This window comes from Elephantulus edwardii, unplaced genomic scaffold (genome assembly GCF_000299155.1).
Source record: "Elephantulus edwardii isolate Elephantulus edwardi_28Jun2011 unplaced genomic scaffold, EleEdw1.0 scaffold00086, whole genome shotgun sequence".
NCBI lineage: Eukaryota > Metazoa > Chordata > Mammalia > Macroscelidea > Macroscelididae > Elephantulus > Elephantulus edwardii.
In genome coordinates, this window is record NW_006399836.1 from 9,581,189 (window position 1) to 9,603,520 (window position 22,332).

Sequence of the window (22,332 nt, forward strand, 5' to 3'; positions counted from 1 at the left end):
GGCTTGAGCCAACATTCCCTAGGGACCCCCACGTACAGTGCCCGGGCCTTGCCCTGGAGTTACCCAGGACAGCATGAGAAATAACAGGTGTGGAAAGCTCCCCGGAGCTATGACTTTCCCCACAAGCCCAGCACCAGACTGTCATCAAGGAGAACCACCGTCATAGAATCCGGAGAGCATTTAGAGGTACGCTGGGCAACACAAGAGGGAGGCCTAGGAGAGCTGGGACTCTGAAGTCAGACTAACATGTGCAGATCTCAGTCGACCGTTCACTGGGTGACTGACTCTGGGCCTCAGTATCCTCATCTGTAAAATGGGGATGGCCCCAGCCTTGTCTGCCAGCATTGCTGGAGCTTAAAGCAGGGATATCAGCTGAGGACAGGTGCTCTGTCCTTGTTAGATGCCACCAAGTTGAGTACGACTCATAGCGACCCTGTGAACAACAGACCTGAGCCCTGTCCTGTCCTGTGCCGTCTTCACCATCTCAGACACACTTGAGCCCATCGCTGCAGTCACCGTGTCAATCCATCTCATTGAGGGTTTTCTTCTCCTTTACTGACCCTCCACCTTCCCAAGCATGATGTCCCTCTCCAAGGAATAATCTCTCTTAGCAACATGCCCAAAGGATGGGAGACAAAGCTCTGCCATTCTTGCCTCCAAGGAGCTCTCTGGTTGCACTTTCACCAGGACATAATTGTTTGTTGTTTTGGCAGCCCATGGGATGTTCAGGACTCTTCTCCAACACCACCAGTCCAAAGGCATCACTACTTCTTCTGTCATCCTTATTCACTGCCCAGTTCTCAGATGTATAGCAAGCAACTGAAAAGACCATGACCTGAATCAGATGCACCTTAGTCCTCAAACTGACATCATTGCTCCTCAACAATTTGGAGAGGTCCCTGCCTAGAGAATTTCCTGGTTCCTGGTGGAATACACCTCCTGGTTTCCTGACTGCTGGTCCTCTGTGTCTTGACTATGGATCCAAGTAAGATGAAGCTGTTGACAGTTTCGGTCTTTTCTCCATTTGTCATGGTGTCGCCTGTTGGTCCGATGGTGGCCAGTCATACTCACGTGTGTGTGTGTGTATGTTCAGAAAGGGGACCAAACTGGAAGTCATAGAAGGGGTGTCAGGGAGAGTGAGTGTGAGAGTTCCTGGGGCCACCATGTGTAGGAGTCAGCAGGCTGGAACACTAGGGATTGTGGATCAATCTTCTCACTGCACAAATGGGGAAACTGAGGTCCCCGGAGGGTAGAGATCAGCGCAGGTCATAAAGCCATCGAAGGTCTTCCCAGATGAGGGCTGGGGTGGGCAGGACACCAGCCTGGCTCACACTCGGGCTGTCCTCTTTTTTTCCCCTTCTGTTATTACAGTTCCTGTGCACCTTTGGGTCTTATTCTGAACCACAGAGGCCCATCTATATATAATGGGGTAGAACTGTCATATCACGTTTCCCAGGCTGTCGTATAACACATTGGCATGTTAACTGAAAGGCCAACAGTTCGAATCCACCCGCACTCAGCAGGAGAATGACAGTCTCCACCTGTGAAGATTTGCAGGCTTGGAAGCTGGAAGGTCCACTAGGAGCTGCGTCAACTGGAGAGCCGTGCACTTGGTTTTCTAGCTTTTGAGCTTTTTGGTTGCTATATGCTATCGAGCCAGAGCTGACTGACCCTCCAGCGGGTTTTCAGAGGCTGTAAGTCACACAGGAGGATATTGCCCATCCTTCTCCCACAGAGCAGCTGGTGGATTTGGACTGTGTGTCCTTGGGATTGCAGCACAGCTCAGCAGAAGAACTGATGCCTATGAGCTGTGGTCTTGGAGAAGAGTCCTGAACACCCCATGGATGGACAAGAGAATGAACAAATTTATGTTGGAAAGAGTGAGGCCAGAGCGCTCCCTGGAGGCAATGATGGCGAAGCTTCATCTTACACACTCTGGGCATGTTGTTAGGAGAGGCTGTTCCTTGGAGAGTGACATGATGTTTGGAAAGGTAAAGCGACAGCAAAGGCGAGGAAGACCCTCAACCACATGGACTGACACAGTGACTGCAGCAATGGGCTTGGGTGTGTCAGAGATTGTGAGGATGGCACAGGACAGGACAGAGTTCCGATCTGTTGTTCACAGGGTCACTATGAATCGCATTGGTACCTAACAATAAGCTTCTGAGGGAGAAGATTGCCAGGCCTTTCTCTCTTGGAACAGCTGGCCATTAGGACTCCTTTGGCCTCCACTATACTCTGAGTTTCCTTGTCAGTCCTGGGGCTGAGCTTGCCTTCCAGTGACTGGTCAGGTGCTGGGCTGGGGAGACGTTGAGGCAAAAGGAATGGGTGACTGGGGGTTCACCTCTAGAAAGGGGCCTGTCTATGAACAAGGACAGGACCAGCTCTGAGAGATAAAGGTCAGGCACCCCCCCTTTCCCACCCAGCAGCTTTTGTGTCCTCCCAGGGAGGATCCCCAGTTTCACCAGGGCTCAGGATTCCTCCCCATTTACAGGATGTGACATTCTCGGTCGGCGACAGGGGGCTTTCACAGGTCCCCCCCAGGGCCCTCACCTTTCTTCTGCGCTTTCGAAGCAGTCTATTTGGGCGAACACATCTGCAATCTCATCCTTCAGCTTCTGTGGGTGGCAGGTGGGCCGGGCAGAGAGGAAGAGTCAGAGAGGAAGGGGCCTCATCCACTCCCACTTCTGGGTGTGGCTCCCAAATCTGGCCTTTCCCCAGCTTCTGTCCTGAGCCCCAAGCCTGAAGGACCTTTTGCAGAAGATCCCCCCTTTTCCTTCTCAAGTTGACAAAGAACCAAGAAAACTGCCTGGGGAGGGTACACTGTCCCCAAGTGAATTTATCCTCCACACTCTCCAAGCCCTGCACCCTAAGACTTGGGATGTACCCGAGAAAGCTCTCCCCCAATTGCATCTCCACTTCCAGCCTTCCCATCCCTTCCGTCTGCAGCTGTAAAGTCTCCCAGCTCCAGCCAAGTGCATCTCAGCCAAACCCTTCTCCAGCCACTGGCCTATCTGAAGCTCGGAGGCTCCCTCTATCCCTGCTCAAACACCCTCCATGGCTCCCTATTGCTTCCTCAGTGCTGGATAGACAGTTTGCTCTGCAGTCCGGCCCAGATCCTCTCCGACTTCCCTCCTTTGGTCTGTGAACTCTGTGGCTCACCATTTCCAAAGGCTCAGAGCCATGAAGGCACCAGGATGTAGCGGGGAGACTGAGGCTCAGAGAAGAGAACAGGGGTGTCCCAGGGACCTTGTCCTGTCAGTAACTACCCCTGGGCTGGCTGGGAGAGGGGGCAGGGAGGACCAGCTCCTTCCTGTACTCATTGCTGCTGAGTCAGAGCTGACTCACAGCAGACAGAGCTCTGTTGGTTTGCGAGACTGCAGATCGCACGGGAAGGGTTGACCATCCTTCTCCCTCGGAGCCGCTGCTGGTGTCCAGTTAGCAGGGGAACTCCCAGGGACTCGATCCCCAGAGCCGCTTTCCTGTAGGACATTGCAGCATCCCGCCCACCCTGATCTGTGGGATGCTGGTGATGGGATGGTCAGAAGGCTTGTCTGGACCTCTCTGTAGGATCTCCACTGAGCCACCAAGTGACTGACCCCTAGGTAAGACGGAGCCCACGTGCAGGTATTACCTGGACACTGATGACTGAAAGGGGGGGTGTAGAGATGGGGAGACCCTGGTGAAGCTGACGACTGGTGGTCATGGGCAGTTGAAATATTCAAGATGATAGTGTAGTTAGGTGTGTGTGTGTGTGAGTGCTGCAGGAAGCTCATCCAGGGCAGCCTCTTATAAGGAGGTGATATCAGAGCTGATAATGAAACATGATTAGGGGCCATGGGGAGAGCTTGGGAGAATCCCTGATGAAGGGGACATTAGTGCAAAGGCCCAGCGGCAGGACTGAGCCTGGAGTGCTGTAGGGACAGCCCCAGGCCTGGCACAGAGGGCTGCTGTGACAGAGAAAGACTTAGAAACCAGGCTGTCACTGAGTGTGGAGTGGGGACACACAGCTGGGCCCTCTCAAACGTGGTCTAAACTTTTAGGAGGAAGCTATGCCCCTGTGTGAATATGAGGCCCAGAGAAGGCTGCATGGCTGGGGCTGGAACTTGTCACATGAAGAAGTATGTTTAAAGATATATACACGTACCAAACCCCAAAATACCCTAAAATCAAAACAAAAAAACCAAATAAAACCCAAAACCAAAAAAGCCCAAACAAACCCACAAAAACAACCAACCCAAACCCTGCTTTCCAGTCTGACTCTTGGACTCATTCGCATTTCCAGGGCTGTAAATCTCTGCAGGAGGACACTGCCCACCTTTCTCCCTTGTAGCTGTAGAGGAGTCACCAGAGAGGACTGCCTGTACCCTGCAGCACCAGAGCTCCCTAGACAGTTTGTCGTTGTGTGCTGTTGAGTCAGAACTGACTCATAGCTGACCCTCCAGCAAGCTTTCAGAAGCTGTAAATCACACAGGAGGAGATTGCTCATCTTTCTCCCATAGAGAAGCAGGTGGATTCAAACCATGTGCCTTTCAGATTGCAGTGCAGCTTCTTACCACTAGGCTATCAATCCCAAAACCTCACCATCGTGTCATTTCTGACACATGGCAGTCTCTGTCGAGTCTCTGAGGCTGTAAATCTCTAAAGGAAGAGATTGGCCAGCCTCTTCTCACTGGGGAGTAGTTGATGGACTTGAACTGCCAACCTTTTGGATAGCAGTCTGACACGTAATGCACTACACTATCAGGGTTTCTCAGAGATACATGCTCAAAAAGTTCACTGCCATCAAGTCAGAACCATCTCAATTGCTGACCCTCTAGCTGGTTTTCAGAGGCTATAAATTGCATAGGAGTGGATTGCCCATCTCCTAGTGGTGGATTTGAACCAGCCACCTTTACATTGCAGCACAACTCCTTAAGGACTATATCATCCTTACACACATTAGGTGATTAATGGGTATTATCCCTGCCTTCTTCTTTCTCACTCTTTCTGGATTCCAGCTGCAAGCCCAGAAGGGGGGAGTCCCCTGGGATGTTTCTGCATTTGTGTTGCCCCCACCTCTCAGGGGGGTGGACGAGCCAGATGCCCTGGGCTGAGCCTGTCTGAGGAGTGGGTGAGGAGTGTGAGGTCTCAGGAGCACGTGTGGTTGGGCAGTGTGTGGTGTGAGCTTATGTGTGTGGATGTGAACGTGTGCATGTACCTGGATGTCCTCCAGAAGCTGCTTTCGGTGCCATTTGATCTGCTGCAGCTCCTCCACCTCCCCGCTGCTCAGCTCCGCTGGGTCTGCAGAGAGAAGTGGGTATCCATCAACTTCATTCGATACCTCTCAAGAGTACTGAAGAGCAACGACGTCAGGCTGGAGACCAAGGTGCGCCTGATCTGGGCTATAGTCTTCACAATTACTTGCTATACATTGGAGAGTTGGACAGTGACTAGGGATGATAGAAAGAGAACTGATGCCTTTGAGCTGTGGTGCTAGAGAAGAGTACTGAATATGCCATGGACTGCTAGGAGAACAAACAGGTTTGTCCTGCAGAGGGTGAAACCAGAATGCTCCTTGGAGTCAAGGATTCTGAAGCTTTGTCTGACATACTTTGGGCATGTTGCAAGGAGGGACTGGTCCTTAGAGAGGGACATCATGTTTAGGAGTGGAGGGACAGTGCATGAGAGGAAGATCCTCGATGAGATGAATTGATTCAATGATTGGTGTGGTGGGAGTGAGTGTGTCTAAGATGGTGGGGTTGGCACAGGATAGAGCAGGGTTTAGGGCTCTTGTACCTAGGATCGCTATGAGTCGCAAGCGCCTTGATGGCACATAACAACCACCACCACCACCACCACCCTTTGCTCCAGCCACACTGCATACTCCCTTCCTCAGAGCCTTTGTCCTTGCTATTTCCTCTCTGTGGGTCACTCTTGCTCCAGAAACTCACAATTCATCTGCCCTCTTCACTCAATCCCAGGCCTCACACAACACCTCCTCCAAGAAGTCTTTCCTGACTGTCTGAAGCAGTTTCTGTTCTCCAATTCCTACTTTTAAGTTTCCTCTGCCTCTTTGGATACAGACTCCCTGAATTATCTCATTTACTTACATCTTCTCTGTGCCTTTCTTTAAATTCTCAACCCCAGGCCGACAGACACTTCAACTATTGTGCTTGTTGCTTCATCTCCCAACACCCAGACAAAGCCTGGCACATGAAGATGCTCAAAACAGTCTTCACTGAGTGAATAGTTGTGGGGTTTCATCCCTCACTGGAACCTTAGTTCATCCCTTTGATGGTTCACACATACACTATTCACTTAGGCATTCATACGTCCAGGAGATGACACGCTGCTGGGTCTCATGATCCATGAGACTGGAATGAAGTCATATGACCACAGCTGCAAGGGAGGCTGGCAAATGAGCCTCAGGGGGATGGCCCCACGGCTCTGCACAATTTCCTTACTATGTAAGGGAGTCGGGAGGCTAGAGTCGGGAGGCACTTAATTATCTCTGCTACAGATGTAGGGTGAGAGAGTGACTGACTGAGGTCTCATAGAGCCAGGGTGGGTGAGTGAGGATGGGACCTTGGATTGGACTAATCTCAAAGCCTACGTGGGTCCTCTTCACCTGGAGAAGAGTTAATGATAGCTGTGTGCTGGCATTCTGTCTTCACCTTACATATTAGACTCATCCCTTTTTGTGACTTATGCACAACATTGAACACTCTCTTGATCAAAATCTCCACTCTTAAAGGGCGAAGTCCTCATGCAGGTCCAGGGGCCTCCATGATTCCCAAAGCCTCAACAGTCCAGTCTCATTTTCCTCTGTGAGCCTTTTGTCTAGCCTGACCACCTCCCTGTCCTGAAATGGTCAACATTCAATTTTAGCTCTCCATCTTTGCAATTTCTTTTTTCTTTTTTTCCTTAATTTTAATGAAAGTTTAAAGAGACTTAGGGTTTCCAGTTATTCATTGTTGTACTTTTCTCCCTGCCCCCCTGCCCTCCCCCCAATTCACTCTTCTCCTTGAAAGGTAAAAGAAAAAACTCTTTCATTGTTATGCAATCCCTTTCCCCCCAGCCCACTCCACTGTGCAGCCTTCATTCTGGACTCCTGTCATGACAATAATACCCAATCACAGATCCCTTTTAAACAGTTCTCTCCCTCTTCTGTTTCAATGCAGTATGCATCATTCCTCCCCTTCTTCTCTGTCTTCCCTCAACCCCGATGCATCTTTGCAATTTCCTCTACTCTGGAATGCCTTCTCCTGTCTGCCTAGCCAATCCTCTCTGACCTTCAAGTCTTAGTTTTAGGACGTGTCCAGTCACATTTCTTAAAGATAGTACTAGGACAGATTACCATCTGTATGTGAAAAGCAGACCAAGTATTCCCTTTCTCTTACGCCTCACTCCCATCGACTGAGCAGTCATCATAGATTTGGGTCTAGGGGTACATGTAGGGAGTGGCTGGACCCTAAACTAGAAGGAGTCTGGGTTCCAGCAAACTGTAGGGACCAGAGTAGTCACATTCTCTTCAAGCTCCTACCCACTTGGATTTTCAAGGAAAGAGAAACAAGCATTGAGATTGTGTCTGTCATTGGTCTCCTAAGCTTTCTTGTTACAGTAGTCACATTAATAATTTAACTAATAGAACATACTTGTTTGTATAAGGTGAATCATCATGCTTACTTTAGAGAGTATTGTCAGGATCAAAAGAGCTGAAGTGTCCCAAACATCTGCCAAATATCTTAACACACAGCAAGGGTCCAACATAAATATAATGGGTGCTGAGTTGTACCATGCAGCTACTCTCTCAAGACTAGGGAAGCCACTTCTCAACTGCTGGGTGTTCACCTTGCTGATGGTTCACACCTGGGTCCCTCTCCACACAATTACTCCAACCAAAGGGAGCTGTCTTGTTTATCATATGTCCCTCACAAAGGGCTGTTTCTGCAATAAAAAGCAAAGCCCCCTTTCCTAGTTCCTGCACCAGAGCTAGTTTTCAGGCTCAGAACTTTTTAACTGAAGAAGCAGCTGGGTCCCAGGAGTAAAGATGCTTTACTGTTGTGACAAGTATGTAAGGCAGCGATCCTTCCCCAGGGAACCAGAGGCCAATCCCTCCAGTAACCAAGGAGAAAGGGGATACTCAGACCTTTTGATGATTACTGGACATAAGACTCCAAGATCACTGAAACTCAAGAACTGAGACCTCATGAAGTCTCCTCTTAGTGATGAGGAGACCCTGTGTGATGCTGCTAATACACTGGAGTGCTAAGTAAAAGGCTAGGCACCTTGGAGGAAAGGCCTGATCACTTATTTCGGAAAAGTTAACTGTTGAAAAACTCAATGAGCCCCAATTATGTTCTGACCCATAGGGGATAACTAAGAGGTGGAATTGACTTGATAGCAACTGATAGATACAGAGACCAAGTCATTGATGAAGTCCTGACCCAGATCCAGTGCACAGTGGCTCTGCTCAGTTCCTAGACATATCCCTGGTCCTCAACTGCTTGATTGGAATGGGCATCCTTGGGGTCAGACTCACAGTAGTGCAGAAGGTTTGAGAGGAAGTTCGTGAGGTTGTGCCCCAACCCACAGCTAGGAGAGTACATCAGATATCACGTTCATCTTGAGGAGAACAGCAGATGCAAGTGCCAGCTTTGAATACCTAAAGGATGCCTTTGAGGGTGACGGTGCACTTCTGTCTGGAGGAGAGCAGCAGACCATGGCCAAACAATCAAGGAGAGTGCCAGTTAGAGCTGCTGTGCCGATGTGATGTCTTCCCCAGAGCACACGTGGTGTGTGATCGTTGCCCTGGCATCATTTATCTATCTATTCCAGGGAAGAGGATCAGGACCAGTTTGCATCCATGTGGGATGGACAACAGCTGTGGCCCAGGATGGTATTAACTCTGTCATCTCAGAGTCTGAAGGGATCGGAGGATCATGCTGGTCTAATATCAAGATTATATGATGCTAATGATGACATAATTCTAATGAGACCAGATGAGCAAGAATAGCAAGTATATTGGAAACTTAGACACAGGTACTCAGGAGAGTGAGAAATAAACTCTATCAAGATTCAGGGGTTTGGCACATCAGTGAAACCTTTCGTTGGTCAGGCTCATTCTAGGAATCCCCTTCAAAGTAAAGGAGAGATTATTACACGTTGTGTGCCATATTCTTTGGAAGGAAACATACATCTGGTTGACCTCTTTGTGTTGTGGAAGCAGTAATTCCACCCTTAAGAATTCTACTTCCGTCCATTTGCCAAGTGACGCCTAAAGCTGCCTGCTACCATGGGAGAGGCCCAGAGCAGGAAAGGCTATGAGTAGGTCCCAGATGCAGCAAGGTGCCTGCGTGGGCCATGCCATTCAAGGGCTCCAAGGGATAAGGAGCTGCTCACTCAAAGTCACATGATTCGAATCCACCAGCTGCTCCCCAGGAAAGGTGGGCGGTCTCCTCCTGTGTGATTTACAGCCTCTGAGAACTCACTGGAGGGTCAGCTATGAGTCGGTTCCAACTCATCAGGACATAACAAGAACACCACCACCACGGGGTATAAGAAGTGTCAGTGGTGGGAAGGATTCTGTACACACTTTATAGCAGACTTTGGTGGGAGAACGACAATCAGATGCTTAGGGCTCTGGACCAAGGTCGTGTATCTGCAGCAGAGACCGAAACTCCAGTCAGTGAGCAGCTCCTGGAGCACCACCCAGCCTTAGAGGAGAGAGGGGGGTCTGACTATGGGACACCAAGGAACTAAGAAGTCCAAATGGGCTCTTTTGGCCCACCAAGTCACAAAGTCAAGGGAACCCAACAAAAATCCTTGTAAGCGGTGCACCCAGGACCAGAAATGAGCAGGGCCAGAGATTCGCTCATGGACAGCTAGCCAGATGCCCAGGCCATCCACCAAGACACCAGACCCTCTCCCTCAGCTCATCCCAAGTCTACATGGAAGGGTCCCCAATGACACCCAACGAAGGAGGAAAATGCCTGAGTTTGGTTCAAGGGAGAATTGGTTTCATATGTAGGTGCACATGAAAAATGGCCTGCTATTCTTCTAGGTCATATAGCCCTGGCCTGTCCACTTGTTGTACAGAGAAGAAACTTGTGGTTGCTGTGAAGCGGAATACTGTGACACTGACGTGTCAAATGCAAGAATGGATACTCATGGTGGACAGTGTTTGGTGGAGCTCCCCAATTAAAACAAGCTTGGAAGCAGGAGTGGCATCCACTTCCAAAATAGCTTGCCTCTGGAAACCCTATGAACCTGGAGAAAGGATGAAAGTTATACAAGCATTTGGGTCTTTCATTCATAGGGTTATTATGAGTCGCCTATGACTCAATGGCACTTAAAAACAACAACAACAACAACAACTGATTTGTAGCTGCCTCCAAAGGTTCCCTGGAAGCAGTGGTACAGGCATATCCTTCCACTGAGTCGTGAATTTACTATCTACTTAGTGTGGAAAGAGAAGTGGCTTGACTGTTCAAATACATCAACACATATAAGCATATTTGTGATGTACTGTTGTAACCGACTCACAGCTGACCCTCTAGTGGGTTTTCAGAGGCTGTTAATCACACAGAAGGAGAGGGCGCATCTTTTCACCATGGAGTAGCTACTAGATTCGAACCACATGCTTTTGGGTTGGCAGTAAAACTCCTTACGACTAAGCCATCAGAGCTCCCTATACATGCGTGTACATAGAAGGAAGATGGAAAGAGTATTTGAGTGGAGCTCTGGGGGTGAGTGTGAAGTGAGATGTTTGTAAAGCACATTAATGCTGAGTGTCGTATCACAGGAGAGACACGAAGTCACGAAGCAGACATAAGGACTGACAGGTGATACCAGCCAGCTTCTGTAACTGGTCACTCCAGTGCTGGTCCAACTTTTGTAACTGGTCACTCCAGTGTTGGTTTGGCTCTGTAACTGGTCACTCCAGGGCTGGTCCAGCCCCTGTAACTGGTCACTCCAGTGCTGGTCCAGCTTTTGTAACTGGTCACTCCAGTGTTGGTTCGGCTCTGTAACTGGTCACTCCAGGGCTGGTCCAGCTTCTAACTGGTCACTCCAGTACTGGTCCAACTTTTGTAACTGGTCACTCCAGTGTTGGTTTGGCTCTGTAACTGGTCACTCCAGGGCTGGTCCAGCCCCTGTAGCTGGTCACTCCAGTGCTGGTCCAGCTTTTGTAACTGGTCACTCCAGTGTTGGTTCAGCTCTGTAACTAGCCACTCCAGGGCTGGTCCGGGTTCTGTAATTGGTCACTCCAGTGTTGGTTCGGCTCTGTAACTGGTCACCCCAGGGCTGTTCCAGGTTCTGTAACTGGTCACTCCAGTGCTGGTTCAGCTCTGTAATTGGTCACTCCAGGGCTGGTCCATGTTCTGTAATTGGTCACTCCAGTGTTGGTTCTGTTTTGTAATTGGTCACTACAGTATTGGTTCAGTTCTGTAATTGGTCACTCCAGTGTTGGTTCAGCTCTGTAATTGGTTACTCCAGTGCTGGTTCAGCTCTGTAACTGGTCACTCCAGTGCTGGTTCAATGGACGTGTGACTGGAGCAGCCCAAGGCTTGCATGGAGCCTATGCTTGACCCACCAAGGTTCCTCAATTACTGTCATTGCTGAATGTCTAGCCTGCTAGCACAGAGACCCACGATGGACCCTCAATACTGAACTGTTTCTTGAGAAGATCAATCAGCTTCTTGGTGGAAAACTAATGACATTAGATTCCTTCTATTCTTCAAAGACCAGTTAAAGACTCATCTTAACAGAAATGAAAATGAGTTCTGGTGGAGTATTTGATCCACTGAGGCAGAACCTCACATAAAGTCACATTAGAGTCTACTTTACAAAAACCCAAGATGTTTAAAAATGAGCACGTGTCCATGGGATACACTTGTCTTACCTACCCTACCACCAGAGGAGGCTAGGGTGATGGTGTAGCCTTCCACAGGTGCAGCTGAAGCCCAGCTCGGTAATGCCATCTGCTTGGGTGTGGACCATCCTCTGGGTGGACTGTTGTTAGGCGGCATCGTGTTGACTTGGATTCATGGTAACTTTATGAACAAAGACTGAAATCTTGCCCTCCCCTGGACGTTTTCACCACCGCCACGATTTTTCAAGCCTGTTGCTGCAGTCACAGTGCCAGTCTATCTCAATGTGGGTTTTCTTTGCTTCTGTTGACCCTCGACTTTTCCAAGTACAGCGTCTTTTTCCAAGGACTGGTGCCTCATAAGCAGAATCAGGGTGACGGGTCAAGTAATGCTTTCCAGAAATATGTGCCATAAATTCTCGCCTCTGTGTCTCTGGTTATAATCTCATTTGGTAATGGACTGTCTGGTTAATAGGAGAAGATGAATGTAGAGCATATTCTTGAGTCAATCTCTTTGGAGATATGAGAGAGATTAATTAAACAAGCAGGCAGAGATGGGAAGAGAGCTGCTGGATATAGGAAGCTGAGCCAGGGGTAGAAGCTCAGAGGGACAAGGACCTACCTCGAGAGACAACACAGAGAGACTTCCCCTACAGCCAGCACCCTGACTTTTAGCCACCTAAATGGTGAGAAAATAAATTTCTTTTTGCTAAAGCCACCTACTTGTGGTATTTCTATTATTGTAACACTAGATCATGAGACCATCAGATTGCCTTGAGAGATTGTTTCTGCAAAGTCACAATCTTGAACATGATCACAGCTCAGTGTCAAGAAAACCAAGATTATCACCATTGGGCCAACTGGCAGCTTCGTGGTGGACAGAGAAGAGATTGAGATTGTTGATGACTTTAGCATGCTTGGTTTCACAAGCAATAGTCTTGGGACCAGCAGACAGGAAATAAAAAAGGTGAATTGCATTGGGAAAATCTGCTGTCAGGGAACTCTCTAGAGTATTAAATAGCAACAATGTCAGTCTGAAGACTAAGGTGCGACTGATCCAGTCCACGGTCGTTGCAATGACTTGCTATGCATCTGAGAGCTGGATAATAAGTAAGGATGATTGAAGAAGGTTCAATGCTTTTGAGCTGTGGTGCTGGAGAAGAGTGTTGAACATACCCTGGACTGCCAGGAGAACAAATAGGTCCGTTCTGGAGAGGGTGAAACCAGGCTGCTCTCTGGAGGCAAGAAACTTGAAGTTCTCTCTCACATACTTTGGACATGTGGCCAGGATGGATCACTCTCTGGAGAGGGACATCATGCTTGGGAGGGTGGAGGGACAGCACAAAAGAGGAAGACCCTGGATGAGATGGATTGACTCAGTGACTGAAGAAGTGGGATTAGGTCTATAAGAGTCAATGAGATTGACTCAGGATAGGGCAAGGGGTCACTGTGAGTCACAGGCGACTTTATGGCACATAACAACAGCAACAACAACAACTCTGTACACCTGAGCTGGAACTGACTTGACAACTAGCAACTACCACCAGCACCATCAGTGTGCCTCCATGGTCTACCAGTAGGTGGTCTACATGGTCCAGGAACTTAAGGGTGGGGATGTCTGTCATAGAGACACCCCCCCCCGGAGTTTTTCCTTGTGTCCCCACTACTCCAAGATTTGCTGATCTAGAGATTCTGGCCTCCAGGGGGTGGGACTGGGGTGCCTTCCCACCAGGGGACAAAGCCAGAGTCTCTTGAAGCAAGCAATAGTTGCTAAATCCTTAAGTTATGCTAGCAACCCACATAAAGGATGTCAATTTGATTCTCCCAACAGCACGTGGAAGCAGGCACTTTACAGTTTGGGAGACTGAGGTTCAGGGGGCGCAGTAACATGCCCTGGGTCACACAGCAAGCTTGTGGCAGGGCTGGGCTCAGAACCCTTGTCCCGAATGTCCCAGCCACCAGCCGGGAGAAGTGGATGCTAGTGCTGTTCAGGATGCAGGGATGGGGGATGAGAGGCGCCATCCAGGAGAGATGTCAGAGGGACATAGGGAGGAAGGCGGTGCTGGGCGCTGGGCCCAGGACCCCTCTGTCAGCAGTGGGGAGAGATGCTGTGTTTCTTTCATGGAAAAACCCCAATTACCTCAGGTGACTTCAGGGTAATTAGTCAGATAGTGAGTTTTGCTTTGTTTTTCTGCGGACCGTCTTCCTGTTACTGAAGCTGCGTGCCTTCGTCTGTTCCCGGCAGCCCCCGGGCTCTGATGGATCGTCTGTCTGAGCCTGGCCCTGGGCGGGCTTTGTCATCACTGTGGATACTCTGCAGGGAGCCTGGCCGACAGTGGAGTGATGGCACGTCCATGGCTCAGTCCTGGGCACACCTCTGCCTTATGGGGGCTCGTCAGTCCGGTTAGAGAAAGAAACGGGCTTCAATGCAGAGAGGGACACTGAGGCACAAGAGTGGTTAGGAGCAGACCTGGAAGCTCGGTCTCCCAGGGGAGCAGTGACCGGGGGTGGGGGGTGTTACGCTTTTTGTCACACAGTGCCTAAGTGCCTCTTTGTGATGTGACACTCATGCATCTAATCAGAGCACTGTCCCTTGGGGTCCTGTGCTGGCCACGCGCCTCTGAGTCCCCAGGACACGGCTGACAGCTCTGGACTGCGTCATCTGTCACCATCACAGAAGGTCCCCCAACCCTTTCTCTTCCTGGGGTTGTGAACCATCTCAGCGAGGTCTTTAGAGTGAGCTTGTGAGACTTCACCTCACACGCTCAGGATGCAAAGAAGACTTGGTGAAGTGGAGGGTTGATGCCAAGAGAAAACCTCTCCACGAGACGGACGGTCATGCTGGATGCAACAGAGGGCTGCAGTGCACAGTGATTGTGAGGACAGCTCAGGACAGGCCAGTGTCTTGTTCTCTTGTGTCCTGGACCCCTCTGAGGACCTGGCTCAATGGTACCAACAGTAACAGTAACCCCATTTCAGAGATGAGAACACGGAGGCTCAGAGAGCAGAGCAAGGACACAGCCTGAGAGGTGACCTCTGATTGCAAGCCTGGTGGCTGTGGCATTTCTGGTACTGGCTCAGGCTCATGGAGAAAAATTCTAAATAAAAATAATATCATCATCATCACCATCACCACCACCACCACTGCCGCTGCCGTCGCCACCACCACCACCATCATCATCATCGTTATCCACACATGCACACGGTCTCTGCAGGGCTGGTTCTGACCCTCGTGTGTGCCAGGCTGGCCTCCGTAGGGGTGCCAGGGCCTGATTCTAAAGAGTAGTTCTCCAGGCCCCTGAGTGGATTCAAATTGCAACCGAACAGGTCAACCAAATGTACCATCAGACCCAAAGTCAGTGCGATCAGATCAGTCCCGACTCATGCAGACACCCCCTCCCCCCCGGACAGAGTCGCCTGGCCCACGGAGTGTCTTCAAGCGAGCAGACTTCTAGTGCGTTCAAACTGCTGACCTTCCAGTCGGCAGCCCAGCGCCTTACCACTGTGCCACGATAATAATAAACAATGACAACAACTCCATCACCAGAAGCAAAGCCCTGCTCACCCCTCACAAAGGCCCCTTCGGACCGCTGCCCCGCTCCGCCCCGCCCAGGGACTGCTGCCACCCCCCACCCTGCCAGGCCAGCTGCGTGCCCGGCCCTGACCAGCTCCCCAGCCCCTCTCCACTTCCCCTTCGTTCTTCCTCTTCCCCACTGTATTTTTAGAAATCTTTCTGCTTGCAGCCCAGCTTCCAGGACAGAAGGCCTTGCTTCCCCTTTCCAGGGCAGGAGGAGGGTGCCGTCCTGGGGTCTGAGGGAAGGGACCCCCTCAAAGCTTCCTTGTGGGTGGCATGGGGATAGAAGCTGGGGGTGGGGGTGCCTGCTCCCCGCCCAGCACAAGAGGCTTGCAGATGCAGCCAGAGTGTGGCTTCCTCTCCCCGAGCAGAGTTGCCTCTATTTTTAACCATGGCCACAGTCTCTCTGCACCAGCTTTAACCAGGGCTCGGCCACATTGCACCCACACAAAGCGCATCTCTGGTCACTTCAGGGCTTTGTTGCCTGGACCTCACTCTTTCCCAGCAGGCTTTGGGGGAGGGGCTTAACCCTCTTCTGAGGCGTCACATAGCCATGACAGAAGGTAAGGGAACCTTTGTCTCCCCTCTTCCTTCCCAGGTGGGAAAACTGAGGTCCACAGACAGGATAGAGCCACCATGATGACTGGCGGGTTGGCTCAGAGCTGGGGCCTGTTCAGGCCTGTTGTTTGGTGCCATTGAGTTGACTATAACTCATAGTGACCCTATGATCAACGGATCTGAACCTGGCCTTAACCTGAGCCATCCTCACCAACTCTGATACACTTGAGCCCCTTGTCACTGTGTCAGTGGATCTTGTCGGGGATGGAGAAGGTTACCGAACATCCCACGGATCGCCAAAAGAACAAACAAGTCTGCCCTGGAGGGAGTGCGACCAGGGCGCTCCTTGGAGGCAAGGATGGTGCAACCCCGTGCCTCACACTTTACACATGTTGTGCAGGCTCCAGTCCTCAGAAAAGGACATCATGCTGGCGAAGGTCAGAGAAGGCGGGGAAGGAGGGAGTCAGGTTTAGCTGATTCCAAACCCCTGTCTGTCCCCAGGTGGGGCCTGGAGGAAGGTGCTGATTGACAGAAGCGGGATCTGAGCCCACAGGTAGCAGTTGCCACACCCCGCCACGAAGAGAGGCTGGACAGCGAGGAGTGCCTCCCTCCTCTGTGATGTCTGCCCTTCAGGTGGAAAGGCCCTGGTCTCTGCACATCTGCTCTGGGCTGGAGTCCTGTGTCCCCCTCCACTGGTGCCGACCAGCAGCCCAGGACTGACTGACTGAGATACTGCTCGCCCCAGCATGGCCCTGCAAACCGGAGGACTCTTCACAGAATGAATAAGTGAATGAATGAACCCACTAGTGGAGACCCTGCATCTCTTGACTGACTGCGTTGACTCCATCTGCTGTCTTTCCTTCCTAGGGTCAGCCTGGAGCAGGCTGGTGGACCTCCCCTTCTGGCCTCCCTTCCCTTCTCTCCCCTCCATCTTCTCCCCTGCAGCTGAGGCTACCCAGGGCCTCTTCTCTCCTCAAGACCCCGCATTCTCATCCCTGCCCTGCCACTCACTGGTCCACAGACATTGGACCGGTCAGGCCCCATCTCCAGATCACCGCATTTTCCCCACTTGCACCTCAGGAACAACCACCCCTGTTTCTAAGTTCCTCGATAGGTGAAGACGTAAAAGAATGAGACACTCTTGGTGGACAGACTGGCAAGATGTCCTCATGTCCCATGTCATTGTCACATCAGCTCTCAGGCCTTTGCTGGGTGACCCTGGTTGGGCACTGCCCCTCACTGTCCCTCCTGCCTTCTAAGTTCCATATGTCCATTGAGCCTGGTTTGTGTGGGGTCCACCTGTCCCCAGGAGCCTGGGGAAGTGATGTAGGTGGGGGCACTGGACAGAGCCAGGCGATGGGGGTGCAGTCTGCCCTCTGCCCTCACATCACCGTCTCCCTCTTGGCCTCTTTGAATCTATGAATGGGATCCATCTATGGCGTGAAGTGTATCCCTGGTTCCCTAACTGAGTTCCCTGGATCCCACAGGTTCCACCTTGGAGGAGGTGGGGGAGGCCCAGCGGGTGGGGGCTCAGCTGCTCTCTGGGTTCTGGGTTTGTCTGAATGTCAGGTTCTGTAACCAAATAGAATTGACATCCTCTGGGCCTGAAGACCCAGGCAGCAACTCCTAATTCTCATGCTCTGGAATTCTAGGTAATGCTAGAACATTATAAGACTCAGGGTTGGGGCTTGGCCCCCCTCCTGCTTTCAGCCTGCTTGCTGGGGACACAAGCCTGCCCTGTCCACTCCTCTTCCAGCCCCACAGCTGACTCTCCTCTCTGCTCCAGACTCTGTGGCTCAGAGGATGCAGGGATGGCCTGGGCTTCCACTCTGTCCTCGGCTTCCCTAGAGGTCATCTCCACCTGCCCAGGGCCACAGAAGGACACCAGGGTGCTCACACTACCCACAGAGATGCGGTTAGGAACTGCATCACTGGTCACCATTCTCAGCCTGGCCTCTGGGCTCTTTGCATGGCTGCTCCCTGCCCCACTGCTGGTGTCCCCCCCACAACCTGCACGCCCCCTACTCTCCTGTTTCTCAGGCCTCTGCTCGCTCGCTGATGCCTCACTCACGTCTTCTCCTTTGCACCCTCCCATTTCTCATTTTTCCTTGCTGGTCTTCAGTCTCCTTGTCACCGGTTACATGGGAAAGACTGCTTTCTGTGTCCCCATAAGGACAGAGGACGGTGCCTGTATCCCTGTACCTGCCTTGTTTGAGCCGCATCCCCTACCTGAATACAGCCTGACACCAGACACCTAGGCGGAGCTCAGCAGACAGGTGTCCTGTTGATGCTGGGTTTTCCAAGTGTTTTAATATTTTACATATTTAGGGAGCTCTGGTGGTTTACTGGTAAGGAATTCCGCTGCCATCTCAAAGGCACAGGGTTCAAATCTTCCTGCTGCTCCCCAGGAGAAAGGCAATCTCCTCCTGTGCAATTTACAGGCTCTGAAAACCCACTGGAGGGTCAGGTGTGGGTCATTTCCAGCTCAGTGGTACCCAGTGACAGTCACCACAGGGTCTATGAGGCAGGCCCTTTCCATTTTACAGAAGAGGAAACTGAGGCCCAGAGAGGCTGTGTATCTTTCCCAGAATACATAGTAAGATTGGAGAAGGGGAATTGCAGCCAGGCCTGGGAACTCAGGGTACCGTGAGGGTCTCGAGCTCACAGGTGTCCCTGCTCACCCCAAGACAAGGAACACCCCTCCCAGGTGGGAGCCACCTGCAGAGTGAAGGGCCCACTGGGGAGTCGGTGCACCCAGAACCTTCTTCCCACGTAGCAGTGGGAAAATCACTCTCCCTGCTGAGCCTCAGTTTCCCTGTCTGCTAAACGAGAGGGCAGTCCCTCCACAGGGGCCGTGAACTGAGTGTGAAGCTGGAACACTGACAGACCTTTCGGGACCAGAACGACCTGGCAGTGCCACCCACCAGGTGGTCCTGCCCAGTGCTACTCATTCCCGGCCTGGTACCTGCCCTGTCTCGGGTGTCCGCTGTGACCTGGCCCCCAGCATGCCCAGAGGGTCCCTGCCTACTGCGGCACCCCTGCACTCCGAGCACCCCCACCTGGGCTCTGAGCAGATAGTGGGGAGGGGGCTGGAAGCTGATTGACAGATGCTCCTTACAAGGTTGGGGAGCAGGTATGGGGACCCCAGGGCCCTGGGCTTGAGGCGCAGCAGAAGGAGACAAAGATGTGGGAGGGAAAGGCTACCAATCTTGGGGTACTCCCCCATCCAGAGCTGTGAATGGAGGGGAACGCCTCCTTCCCTTTCTCCCTCCAGAGCCAGCCCTTCCCTGTCAGGGCTTCTGGGTCCTCCGAGCTCAGAACTGAGGTCCCTGCTTGCACAGGGCACATGACCACACTGAAGGGGGTGCCCGCCCGGGTGAGGGGGCCAGCTGGCTCTTGCTCATGTCACAGACTGTTTCCTGTCTGCCTCCAGCAGAGAACTCACAGCTGTGCCTGGGAAGACACGAGCTGGGCTCTGGGTTCTAAATCGCACTCTTCCTCCTCGGTGCTGAGAGGCTTCGGGAGCTCATTAGCCTTCTCTGGGCCTGGTTCTCTCTCTGGTAGAAGTCTCCTCTGCAGGGACACCGGCACCAGCGTCCTCAATGCATCTGGGCGTCGCTGGGGTTCTTCTAGTTACCCTCACCCAGCTACACAGTCAGAACAGGGGACGGCTCTTTCCCACCTGCGCCCTGACGCACACACCCATCTCCCTGCCCTTCTGGGCGCTTACCTGGGGGACACAGGTCCATCCCGAAGTCCCTGGGGAGCCGTGGACTGCTCACCCTTTGCTTGTCAGCTGACCCAGCTGCTGCTCGGCTGTCCTGGCAGGGATGTGTCACCTCGGCTGCAGCAGGCCCCTTCCCTCCTGCCCCGCCCCGGCCCGTGTGGGGAGGAAGTCCTGGCCCCGGGCCTTCTACGCAGGCTCCATGCAGCAACACTTCCTAAAACCAGCAGTTTCGAGTGGTCGGGGACTCTTTGCATTTTGAGCGTGAGCAAGGGAGGTAGACACACACACACACACACACACACACACACACACACACACACACAGCACACCTTCCACATAGACATACATATGACCGCTGGACTTCAGAGCATTCACTCAGTACACACTCTAAAGGGTTATTACTCCATTTGACCAGTCCAGGCCAGACCCCATCTCTCCTATCCCACAAACTCCCTTTCATTCTAGGAAAGACTTTGCTTTCCCTCAAAGAAATATCCATTTTTCCTGATGAGTCAGGTATTATGCTCCATTTCCCTTTCCCCCCAGGCTGCTGGGAAGCTTACAGTACTCTGAGACACATTTACACCAAACTGTATACCCAGCACCTATATACCCAATCACAGCACGTAGACTTCAGGACAGGCTCAGTTGTGTGATACTGAGCTCTGGTTTGTGTCTTCTAGAAACCCTAGCGTTCAATATGATTGTGTCTAACCCCGTGAGTTCTCTTAGCAAATCATTAGAAGGGGAGGTGGTCCTGAGGCTGTCGTCCTGACACATACCCTGACCCTCTGGCTGCGCCCAGTGGATGTGGTGGTATTTGAAGGGATGATGAAATGGCGCCATTAATGTTACTACCTTATCCTCTATGCCTCAGCTCAGATGGAAGGCTTGGTGAAGGCCTCTGTGATTGTGTCTGCCCTTCCCTGCCTCTGCAGCCTGGATATGTTGAACAGCTTGTGTGCAGATAACCGGGGAGTGAGGAAGCCTCTCACTGTGGATGGCAAAGGACTTGGGAGGATCCGCAGGACGAGAACTGCAGAGACCTAATGTTGAGTAAGAATTTATCCCTTGCTATTTGGCACCACCTACACTCTCTAAGTCTGCAAAAAGGGGGCAGCTGAGGTTAGGTTTGTCACATAAAACAGGAAACCTAAATAACAATGAAACTGTACATAGAAACCATTGTTCACATAGAGTAAAGGTTACTTATCTCTTAGGAGAAAGAAGCTTGAAGTTGGCAATATAGGGTTGTCCCAAGGCATCATGACCACTAAGAATCCAGACTCCTCTCAATTTTCTGCTTCCATTATCAAGTTATCCTCATGGAACAAAGTGGCTGCCTGGTCTCCAGCCATTGCATCTGGATTCCAGATAGGAGAAAAGACAAAGATGGGAAGGTAAAAAAAAAATGTATTTCCAAGCATGTTATCTTTCCCTAAAGGAGTTTCCTTGAAGCTCTTTCTAGCCCTTCTATCCTAAAAGCAGCTCTGTCCCCACATGAATAGCAGGCAGAAGGTAATGAGACAATGTATGATAGTCCCACATAGGGGTCTGGGAGGTCCCAAAACAACTACCACTACTTTTTATGGTGTCCTCACTGCAGGCCAAGTGCTTGTACATCACGTCATTTAAGTCCAGAGAGATGAAGCCCTTTACTCCAAGGTCATACACCAGAAAGGACAAAGGTCAACCCACACTGTGTGGTCTCACAGCCCCCACTCTGAACCTACAAGCTCCATTCTGAATGTGTTTAAGGAGGCTCAGAAGCCCATCCCCTCTCACCCTCCCTACTCCCTTGAATTCAGTCGCAGTGAGACCACACGGGTGGCATTTTCTGTTTGCTGAGGATCTTGGGATTCTTCGCCTGGGCTCTGCTCCCTCAAGGGCAAGAGGGCTGGAAGGAGATTAACAGGTAAACCCGTTGCTGTCAAGTCAGTTCCCACTGGTGGTAACCCCATGGGTGTCAGAGTGGGACTGTGCTTCTTGGTGTTTCAACAGCATTTTTTAGAAGTAGATTTCCAGGCTGTTCTTTTGAGGTACCTCTGGGTGGGCAGGAGCTTGCAATCTTTCAATCAGCATCTGAGCTATCTGCATCATCCAGGAACTCTGGAAGGAACTTGGAGGTGATCTCATTCCACAACCTCATCGACAGATGGGAAAACTGAAGACCAGAGAGGGAGAGGACTTAGCAGAGTGAGTTTGGAGCAGAACCTGTCTTTGAATCTGGACTGCAATGAGGGAATTAATTACCCTACCCAACCTTCCACTATTTATTCTTTCATTCCTCCATCCATTTATCCATCCTTCCACTCATCCATCAATCCATCCATCCATCCATCCATCCATCCATCCATCCTTCCGTTCATCTGTCTATTCGTCCAACTCTCCATCCATCCAACATCCAACCATGTGTGCGTCCATCCCTCATTCACTTATCTACCTAGTCAATCACTCATCCATCCATCCATTCAACATCCAACCATGCATATATCCCTCTATCCCTCCATTCACTTAACTACCTAGTCATCCATCCATCCATCCATCCATCCATCCATCCATCCATCCATCCAACATCCAATCATTCATGCATGTATCCATCCATCCATCCATTTATCTACC

General features: G+C 51.2%; 1 protein-coding gene across 1 annotated transcript in view; it reads right to left on the reverse strand.

Moving 5' to 3' along the window:
- CYTH4 (cytohesin 4) overlaps positions 1-19,743 on the reverse strand; it is a 41,246-nt gene extending 21,503 nt beyond the window's left edge. The window contains exons 1-3 of the mRNA XM_006890146.1: positions 19,714-19,743; positions 5,201-5,283; positions 2,554-2,618 (exon numbers count right to left, since the gene is read on the reverse strand). Coding sequence (XP_006890208.1) covers positions 2,554-2,618; positions 5,201-5,283; positions 19,714-19,732 — 167 coding nt within the window. The 5' untranslated portion in view covers positions 19,733-19,743. The remainder of the gene's footprint in view (positions 1-2,553; positions 2,619-5,200; positions 5,284-19,713) is intronic.
- Between the last annotated feature and the right edge of the window lie 2,589 nt (positions 19,744-22,332).